General features: G+C 36.8%; 2 protein-coding genes across 12 annotated transcripts in view; both read left to right on the top strand.

Annotated features, from left to right (window-relative positions):
• Window positions 1-3,611: 3,611 nt before the first annotated feature.
• Window positions 3,612-5,372, top strand: LOC116840581. The gene is made up of 4 exons (XM_032807445.1): window positions 3,612-4,320; window positions 4,396-4,506; window positions 4,870-5,026; window positions 5,121-5,372. Exons 1-4 carry the CDS (start codon window positions 3,997-3,999, stop codon window positions 5,324-5,326), a joined length of 798 nt encoding a protein of 265 aa, XP_032663336.1. The 5' UTR covers window positions 3,612-3,996; the 3' UTR covers window positions 5,327-5,372.
• Window positions 5,373-7,273: 1,901 nt separating this feature from the next.
• LOC116840434 (alpha-protein kinase 1) overlaps window positions 7,274-11,072 on the top strand; it is a 14,196-nt gene continuing 10,397 nt past the window's right edge. For 4 of the 11 annotated variants that reach the window (XM_032807113.1, XM_032807122.1, XM_032807123.1 and 1 more), the window contains exons 1-2: window positions 7,274-7,422; window positions 9,841-9,920. The gene's annotated coding sequence lies outside the window, so the exon portion shown is untranslated. The other 7 variants (XM_032807119.1, XM_032807116.1, XM_032807121.1 and 4 more) reach the window with 7 other exon arrangements.

Consider the following 11,072-nt stretch of genomic DNA (forward strand, 5'->3'; position numbering starts at 1 on the left):
TAAATGGACATTACTTACCTTGCGTTTTTCTCTTAAAATTGCGCTTCAATTCCGTCTGCAGCAATAGCTGCTTAATCGCAGCAATGTTTGCAGGTTTCTGGTCGCAAACGGTCGCAACGACATGGAAGCCTGCTTCGCATATTGCATGCACATGTTGCTTGATGCAGCGCAATAATAACGCACTGTTTGTCATTTTTGCGCAAAAGTTATAGGAGACAGGCATCTTCCAGCCTGTGTTTAAACCACGTAACATAAAAACTAACGCGTGGTCTGCGACTTTATTTGTGCGAATATTGCCCCAGTCTTCAAAACCACAAATGATATCTTTTCGAGTATCATAAGTGACGTGTGATTGAATTGATACTTGATTCCACATTAATATGCATACTTTGTCTTTGCTATACATTTCTCGAGACATGTTTTCCAGATGTCGCAAAATCAAAGAGTTCAAGCCAGGGGTTAAGGGTATTTCTTGAAGCACTAACTGCAAAGTTTGTATGCAGGGAATGTGCGTAAAAACATCTCGCAGACACGTGTAAGCACGCTTTCCCATCGTTTTATATAACATCAAAGCCAAAGCCTTCTGTTTTGTCTCGTAACGACGTCTCTATTAAGTTTTAAAAGATAAAATTAGAATGTGAACAGAATAAGTATTTTATTTTATTATATGCACACTCAGCTTATTATTTTTATATTTTAGACATATATTATGAAAGAAGAGCTTTCTATAAATATAGTACAGTAACTATCATAACAAATGATTATGCATGCACTACATCACATTAACTATTATACTAAATAGCAAGAAGCATATTGTCATATAAAATAATGTAACAAAGCAAAGAGAGAGAATAAAAAAGATAGATTCAAATATATATTAATAATTATAGTTTTAGCAAAAATATATAAAATGCATATACAATCTGTTATCCTTTTGAATGATTTGCAGTATATTCTCTGACAATATGCAATCATTTATATAGAGATACATCATACAATTATTCATATATATAGAGCTCTTTAAAAGAACTATTTACAAATTATTATTTCACGTATACACTTATAAAAAAAAAATATATATGTATATAAAATAATAACATTATAATAATAATTTCATAATAAATAAATTAAAAATATAAAGTATATAATTTTTATATATGACAAAAATTGGTCATATATAAAAAAAATGTTGTATATAATACAATTGATTAAAAGAAAAAAACTTTTCATATTCATGTGCTGTTCTAAACTGTTTTATAAACAACTTTAAGACAGTTTTAAATTAAAAAATAAAATATGTCAATAAACAATATAAACTTAAAAAGCTTGTTTAACAATATTATTTAATAGTAATACATTTACATTCAGAAATTTCTTTTGTGGTACTCATATGTAATAAACATTGAAAGATTTCATACCTAAATGTTTACATACCTGTGAAGCATGTTGGAAATTTTGATGTATCATATCCAAGAAAATCCTCTGGATGCTGGGAAAATTTGCTGTTACATTGTCCCATGTCTCTTCATTCTTTCTATACAGCACTCTACGTTGTCTTGTACATCGGATAACACGTTTTTTATTACGTAACATTGCCCGGTAACGTCTTATTTTGTTACGAAAATGCTGAACATTTGTCATACTAACTGTAGTGACGTTTACATGTTCCGCTGGGGCAAAATTAGAATTGTCTCCAATATCTTCTGAACTGTCCAAAGCTGCAATGGTATTAATTCCAGTAGAACTGGGGCTGGCGCAATCTGCCGCAATGGTTACATTTGATAAATGCAAGGTAGGTATTGCATTATCCATAAGACACCGCTTCTGTCCATAAGGCTTTATCATTTCGTCCGGAAAATGTAGGAAGCAAATTCTTAATTTCGCCTTCTCTTCATTTGGTGCATCTGTAAACATAAAAATTTTTTGTATTTAAGCATATGATATAAAATCATAATATTGACGAAACACTATTCACATGTACATCATATTGCTTACAAAGAAATACTTTTTTCACTAATTATTTCAAAAAAGCGAAAACAATTTAATGAATGAATTTTGAAAAGAGATACTTGTATCATTTAAATATAACTTCTATATAAGTAGCACATACAAATTTGGAATAAATTTGTTTTAAATTTACCTATCATGTTGTTTAAACCAATTGTTTTTAACCATGTTTGTGCTTTTAAATCTTCTGTGGGTAACCTATGATTAGGAAACCGTGAAGAAGATTTGCAACCTGGTACACAGCACTTTCGGACCATAATGTCGCACACACAGGAAAACTTAAACAAGTTTATTTCACACACAAAAACTAGAAAGAAACAAACTTCTATATATTCTATATATATTATCTAAAAACACAAATATTATGTTTGTTCGTGTTGAATGCACTTTTGACACTTTTACACTTAGGTGCAAATTCATGTAGCGAATAAATCGCTGCAATTGAAGGTCACATGGTTATTCGCTAACGAGTAATCGCTGTTCGCTGAAATTTTTTAGCTTTTAGCGAATATTCGCTAAGATAATCTCAACAACATTTATAGGTTCTCTAATGTAATAATGCTTAAATATGTCTGCTCCAATTATAAATACTAAATTTTCAAATTAACTTGCAAACATGCGTATATAACTATGAAATCTTAAGTCTTCTAGAAGAAGTTTAAGTAGCACAGCATGAAAAAATCTATGCCCTTTTCTATCTTGCAAAATAGGTGCTACCCAATGTTTCTTTATGACTTTTTCCATTGGAAAGCTATTCTTTTATTGGATATCGGACGTTGTACGTCGAACATCGGACGCAATTCTTCGCATCGGAACGTGAATCCTTTATCACATGAATGAAAAGTATATGAATGCTTCATTTAAATATATATGCGTTGATTAATTTCTTTATATGTATGTATATGCAATATGTGAATGTATATCAATTGTCCAGATTACATCAATTGGCCAATATTAGAAAATCCCTAGATCACATGCAGTTGTGAATGGCTTGGTTTACATCGTGCACTTGATTAAATAATAACGCGTATGCACGCGTATGCACGCGTATTAAATAATAACTTTTTATTAGATAATCTTAATATCGACGATGTATATAAATAACGGTATATTAAGCTGATATAATACTGATCAAGAAGACTTATGGCCATTTTCACCATCTCCGATTACTTTAACCGGCTAGTTATTCCGTTGGAACTAACTAATCGCACTTGTCGTTTAACAAGATTAACCAATCACCGTGCACATTTAACCAGTAGTTAAGGTAACTGGAGATTATGAAAATGGCCATTATTGTATCGATTGAATGTGTCATCGTTGGTATACATTGTCAATATTAAAATTATTTAATAGAAAGTTACTATATAGTACGCCTATCAAGTGCACGATATAAACCAAGCCATTGGCTGCGTTCAGAAAACATAGCTGATCAGTGAGGGGTCAGTGATTATTGATCCTTACTGTTAAATCTCTAACTTTAGATCAATTACATTGACAAATTGCTCAACTTTGTGCAACTGTTGAGTTCGCTGAACGCACCCATTGATGATGGGCAAATGAACCGCTCCCGCAATGGCTGCGTTCCGAAATTCACTGTGAGTACTAAAAATCTATAATTCATGTCACGTATACTATAAAATTTCAGTACTGGCAGTGAATTTCGGAACGTAACCAATATGTGATAATGCAAATTTTGAATAAGCCTTTAGATTCCACGTGCGAATGAACAACAACCACGCTCACAAAACGATGTTTCGCGCTCTTACCGTATGAAACCTTCGTCAAATGAGGTTAACTTTTAGCTCTTGTGTCTTTAATTTTGTTTAATTTGACATAATTCGTTTAATGCGGTATGAAATAATTACATAATTATATTTGTTAATCTTATACATATTACGTTATGTGAATTTTACCTAGGATAACAAAGTATTTATATATTAACGCTTTGCTAAAAGTATACTTTTTAAACGTGTATGAATTCTAAGTAATATGACAGACTGTGAAAAAGATTCTATAACGCACTTAAATACTCAATTAAATAAGTCCATGGTTTTAATGGAGAACATCGTGGATACCCCGCCTGAACATCCTCGACATAGCAAATCTATTAAAATAAATACAACGGCACAACCACGTAGCGCAACCAGCAGTCCTGCGGTTAAATCACGCAAGAGTATCTTGAAAAAATCTGATAGATCGTTCAGCGAAAAGTCAACGGACAAGGAAATTACACAGATGAATGGCAATGTCGAAAGTATAAGCGATTTATCACAGAGATTGGTGACGGCGCCAAATACAACGAGACCACGTAATGTAAGTGATATAATAATTAAAGTCTCAGTATTAAAGAATAATCAAGTGGGAACTATATCTGCATATATCCTACAGCTCAGAGAATTGATTGAAAGGGAAACGCTAGTTGTAGAATCTTCTGAATCTTTTAGTCTGAACGATATATCAGACAATGAAGAAATTTGGATCATGGATATTCCCAAGTCAGTGAGTAACAGTAATAAAATTCTTTATCATTATTCATAATTCTAATGGTTCAAGAAAGAAAAGTCTCAAGGATAAAAAGTATATTTTATTTTATAGTTTGTCTGTTGCTACATAGCTTGTTGTTAGTTTTCGATGAACTTCTGCCTTAGTACAATAAGTTAGAGAAATAGGTATACTTTCTTTCACTTTAGCTCATTGTACTAATTCAAAAGTTCTTAAAAAACTAACAGACCTATTATAATTGTGTGATATCTAAAATAGTAGTAGAAGCATTCTTCTACATTGCTGCATACTTTACTGATATCCTGCAACACTATCTGAGATTTCTAATAAGATATCGAAATATATTTTGCTCTTATATAGATAGATCCAAAAGAACTACATGGTCAAAAGATAACTCTGGGTGACAAATCCAAAATTAAAATTAAAGGGGAACGATATTGCACAACTGCCCATAACTTCAAATGTAATATCACATGTGTCCTTAGCACTGGAAAGGAAGAACCACTGTATAAGACAGGTAATTATTTTGCTTATTTGAATATCACTAAAAGATTATATATATATATATTTTTTTTTTTTTTTTAATTGTACATTTGTTGTAATTTATATAGTTAATATCAAGCCAGCTGGGTTATTAACAGTAAGAAGAAAATTGTCTGTAGCATCAAAAATGAAGCCTATATCTTCAGACAAGAACTCCAGCATACCTCTATTTCCTAATGAGTTGAAAATAAGACATCCACTTCTTGGTATTAATTATGATAGTAAAGTTAGAAAAAAATCGAAGAAACGCCACTCAATTAAAAAGAAAAAATAATAAAATAATTTAATTAAAAGGAAATAAAAATCTTAATATGATCTTATTCAATCTTAATATGATTTTTATCAGAGAACTCTATAAAATACGATATAATATAAAGAAAAAATTTTTTCAAAAGAATTTTTTTCTTGCATTTGTTTTTTTAATAATTATAAGTATTTTTACCAATATATGTACCAATATTTATGTACCATAATTTTACCAATATTTGTAGAAGAGCCTGAATTTATATAATCATGAAGCAATCTATTACAAAATGTATAACAAATCCATATTACAGAATAATTCTATATGTAGGAAAGATAGATATTTATAAATGATTAAAGATTGAAATACTTCTTCAATTCATTCAGTAACGTATATCGTATTCAATGGAGAAATCCATTGACACGCCAGTAATCATGTAATCAGCTACTTCCTGATTGGCTCACACCAACATGTGCTGATGAGAACTAAGGTCGCATTGTAAAATGTCTTTTTTTTGAAAAATTTTGCTCAATATATACAGTTTACGTTACGAATACTATAGACTAGCGAGTAAAATTTTTACGATATTAACAATAAAAGATTTCTACCGAGCGGTAGCCCACTGGCCAATCAGCAACGAAAGTACCATATATGCTGCTGGCTTTATATCTATACAACGAGAACATAAAGCTGGCCACACACACTTTTCATAACAGTAATCGTAAGACGTAGGAATTGACCAATTGCGATCAAGTATTCATAAAAATGGCGACCTTACGATTCGACGATTTTCAACATGATTGGTCAATTCTTATGTGACGTTTTAAGACTCCTCTACAATTTCTGTAAGAATTCTGTAAAGCCCATTCTACAATTGCGTAAGCGTAGTCGGGATCGTAAGAATCAACCAATCCGAATGTTTTATTTACTGATTGCTTTATTCTGATTGGTTGTCGTAATCACATACAACCACTTACAACCACGTTCACGCAACTGTAGAATGAGCTTAAGAATATGGCTGCTTAATATAGGATTCACACGTCCGATGTCCGATATCCAATAAAAGAATAGTTTTCCAATGGAGAATTCAATTCTATATTGGAAAGCTTCTTATTGGATATCGGACGCCGTACATCGGACATCAGACGCGGTGTGAATCCTGCATAAGGGTGCAAACCCATGCAGCGGAATAGCGGAGCGCGGAACGAGAGCGGAATCATGAGCGAAAGCAATCACGAGCGAAAATTGTGGGACGCTCATGATTGGTTCCACTCTCGTTCCGCGCTCCGCTATTCCGCTGCAAAAACCCCTAGGCAACACAATTTTAATTTTTGCGGATTAGTAACAGTTTGTTATTTGACATATACACACGCATATGTCAAAACGACTCCGTAAAATTCATGGACTTGCTACTTCAACAATGTCACTAATCCGCAGAAATTAAAATTGTTATTTAGGGGTTTTTGCTGGTACCACCATTTTCCCATCTAGTTTTCGGGAAAATGTGTAACCAAATTTATTAAAACATTAATGCTTTTCCTATTTTCGGTCCTTTCTGGACATTTTCGTATCTAGGTATTGATGTTCTATGACTATTTGGATAATTTTATAGTTTACAAATAATTTAGATAATTCTATGGACTCACAAACTCTTTTAAACGCACTTAAATCTTCAAATAAATTACAAACTTTCAGTATAAAATTTTGTAAGAATTGTTAAGCTGCGGCTAACATCACGATTAAAAAATGATTATATGATTACAAGTTTTCTAAGGACTTACAAACGCTTTTAATTACTGTTCAACACTTTTGAAACAAAAATATAAAATACGATTGCATTATATGAATCCTTAAAAATTTATTTGTCGACAAATTTCACACGAATGTCTGATAGGATAGGTGAACAGTCGTATAATTGGACGATAATCGATAGGTCGGTCGTCTGCGGTAATTCCGTCGTTCATGCCTAGTGTGTAAATCGGCCAGTGGCGCACGCGTATTCGCCGCTGCGCAGATCGCCAACGCGCAGCTAACCAGAGATCCCGGACACAGTAGAGATATATAGAAAAATTTCCCAGTAGAGAGAAAAGAGGAGAGAATTTGTTAGAGTGGAAAAGTCGCGAGACGTAAGTAAATAAAGGATCGTGCGCGATATTTTGTGAGCCGAGCGAGAGCGGGCGCTTGATGAATCGATCGTTCGACGGCCAGGAGAATCGGCATCGAGGGCTTTTCACGACGATACAAAGAGGAACGCGAGAGATCAACGTCGCGAGCTGTCTTGCGTGATTAAGGTTAAAGAGCGAGAGCAGGTATATGCCCGGGCGAAACAGGCAGACAGGCTCGGGCTAATTAACAGCGGACCTTCCCGTGAACGGGCCGTGACTTCGTTTCGAGTGACGTTCACGTCAGCGAACTTCTCTGTGGATATCGTCGCCGTCGTCGTTGTCGTCGTCATCATCGTCGTCGTCGTCGTCATCATCGTCGTCGTCGTCGTCGTCGTCGTCGTCGTCATCGTCATCATCATCATCATCATCATCATCGTCATCATCATCATCGTCATCATCATCATCATCATCATCATCATCATCATCATCATCATCATCATCATCATCATCATCAACGTTGTCGTGGTCATCGTCGTTGTCAGTCGCGCCGCTGCGCGGTCGCTTATTCCGTTTACATAAATGGAAAGCCGACGCTGCCCTCTCGCATCATTCCCTTGTGATCTTCTCCAAGTTCACGTGTTACCTAAAGAGCATACGCATCGAGGAAGACAGATGAGCATGAGAACGCTTCGGGAAGATCAGTGACAAAGAAAGAGAGATAAAAAAAAAACAGAGAGAGGATCATCCTCGAGCAAAGGGGACGGTGCGATCGGTAGTACATAATGCTAGTCTGTCTCTCTCGTCGCATCGGCATTGCTCACCCACCCTCCTTACCCACCCACTCACTTACCCCACCTCATCTCCCTCCCTCGCCCTTTCTCTTTCTCTCTCTCTCTATTCCGATCTCTGTCTGCCTAACACCTTTTCGATCCCTCTCGCTCCCTTCTCCCTCGCTCTTGCGCATTCTCTGTCTCTCTTTCTCCCTCTTTGCTCCGTCACTTCTCTCGCGCAGTCGTTTTCCTCCTTGGAACTCTGGCGCGTCGCGAAACGTCGAGGGACCGTCGTCCTTGCGTACACTCTCGCGTACGCGACTCGCGGTCGTGGAGGCGCACCGAGAGACGACGGAATTTACGTGTCATGCCCCACCACGCCGGCCTTCTGTGGATTTTCGCGTAGGTCTCTGTTATGGCGTAGCCAGTGACCCTCTCACTCGCTCCCCGCTTGACGTTTCTCGCGCTGCCTCTCTACTACGCGCTCTCCGTGGACGCCACCAACAGCTGTTTCGCCCGATCGTCGCCCTCTCGTACGGTTCGCGTTTCGTCGTGAACGAAAGACGGAGAGAGAAAGAGCGAGTAAATGTGTATGTACGTGAGGGGAGGGAGAGACACAGCGTCAGAGGGTGAAGAGGGAGACAACGAGTCGCGGGGAGGCGCGAGAGGGAGAGAGAGAGAAGGAGAACGGAGAGACGGTGACCCTCTGCCTCTATATACCGTGCACGGGATTTTTCTTCCCGTCGTCGATGACCTCAACGTCACGCACGGCGAACGAGAACGTACGAACTTTTCTCGATCAACCCAACGATTCTGCGAGAGACGTCATCTCCGTCGCCCTCGTCCTCACAGTCGTTCATCCTCGTCGTCATCGTCGTGTACGTAAGGCGTATGTACGTGTGAGATCTCACGTCTCGCGTGTAATCGCGCGAATTCCGGTACGTACGTCTCCTTTGTTCGCTGCATCTCTTGCCGCTCACTCTCTTTCGCTCTCGCTCTCTTTCGCTCCCTCCCTCCTCTCTCCCTTTCTCCCTCCCTCCCTCTCTTTCTCTCTGTCTCTCTGCTTCGCTCCGATCTGACAGCTCCTGTCAAAACGGAACTCGCAGTTGCGTCGCCCGTCGTCATCGCCCTCTCGCCCTCTCGCCCTCTGAGGCCTGTTCGTGTTCAGTTGTCGCTTTTCTCGTGCTCGGTCTCTTCTCTTTTTTCCTCGACCTCGAGGCAGCGAACGCACGTACGTACATCTGTTTCGTTCTTTAAACGCGGAAGGTGAACAGCTGAGACAAACAGACCTCTCGGGTTTCCGTTTGACGAATCAATCGCTCGCTCACTCGCTCGCTCATTCACTCGTCCATCTTCTGCTTCGCGAAGAGAAGCATCGCTCGTGTCCACGTCTACGTCGGCGTAGGTCGCCTCCGCGTCGCACACAAAGTAGCAATAGTTCACGCAGGATGTTTGGACGGCCGCGATTCTCGCGATCGGCCGTTGTCGCGCGAGGATCGAGACGCGCCGCCGCTCGATCGCGACGCGTCTAGCTATTCCGCGACTCGGACAACTCGGTCGGGAGTGCGTTCTACGCGATGTGCATCGCCGACGTGGATGATCGGCTCGATAAGTCCGTGCCTCGTGCACGCATATGGAGAAAACTGGACCGTGTCCCACTCTGTTTCAGATAGAGCAAGGTAACAGCGTGTGAGATAAAGTCGCAAGCACTGTCAATTACTTAATACCAAGAAGGTGACGACTTTGCATGTAAGTAAACGTGATGAGACAAGTCGTGCTGTGTGTGAGCCATGAGAGATCCCTCTCTTGACGTTCTATCTGTCAGATAAAGGACGAAAGTGTCGAGAAATAACAGTGGTGATGGTGGTGGCTGTGTTTACATATCAACTTGAAACCGGTTTAGCAACAATCATAGTGCATGTTTACGTGGACAGCATAAAACCGATTTAATATGCAATAATAATAATAATAACAAATGTTTATCGTTATAATTATTGCATGCTGTGCAAACAGTTGTGTTACAACTATGTTGTTCTGCATGTAACACTAATAATCATAACTTTGAGAACTGTCAGATCCACCTTATGCTGACTGTGTAAATATAAACTATGATATCTATCGCTCCATATCAGAGTTATGATAGTCTTTTTAGTAGGATAATCTTTTTTCATGTAGACAATGCAAGCTGTATAAAATATAGTGAATTGTATTAACATATATATAGTAGAGATTAATTAAATTATGAAATAATATCTGCTTTGGATGTATTAATTATAAATGTAGTTTTTAAAAAAGAAATGGCATGGAATTTTTTCATTTCGTTGTACAAACTAATAGATTTAACTCTGAAAATAAGAATGCACTGTAAACTCTAACTTGTTTAAAGAACATTCTTTACCTTATTTTACTTTATTTACTTTATTTTAAAGATTAAATAAAAATACTTCTCTGAATTACTTTCCAAGCAAATTATACATTCTTTAAATGACATCTACAGATATTACTCATTATCTACATAGGTAACATTTCGTTATTATTAATATATTTATAAGTGTAATATTTAAAAAGATAAATTGTGTATGAATTTTCATTTCATGCATGTGAAAAATTGATAGTCTCGACTCTGATAATAAGAATGCAATCAAGAAATTCTATGCATTCTAATTAAGAAATAACGTTCATGAATTTTTATCAGAATTCTAAAGGTTGAATGAAAATATAAACTTCTCTTAATTAATTGTTGAGCAAACCAAATGATATCCATAGAATATAATGATTTACATATAAACACTCAACCATAGTCTATATGTGTGAATATGTGTATATATATATTCATATATATATTCATATATATTCATATATATATATATATATATATATATATATATATATATATATATA

This window comes from Odontomachus brunneus, unplaced genomic scaffold (genome assembly GCF_010583005.1).
Source record: "Odontomachus brunneus isolate Ranch 3 - 2012 unplaced genomic scaffold, Obru_v1 Obru_scaffold_010, whole genome shotgun sequence".
Classification (NCBI taxonomy): Eukaryota; Metazoa; Arthropoda; class Insecta; order Hymenoptera; family Formicidae; genus Odontomachus; species Odontomachus brunneus.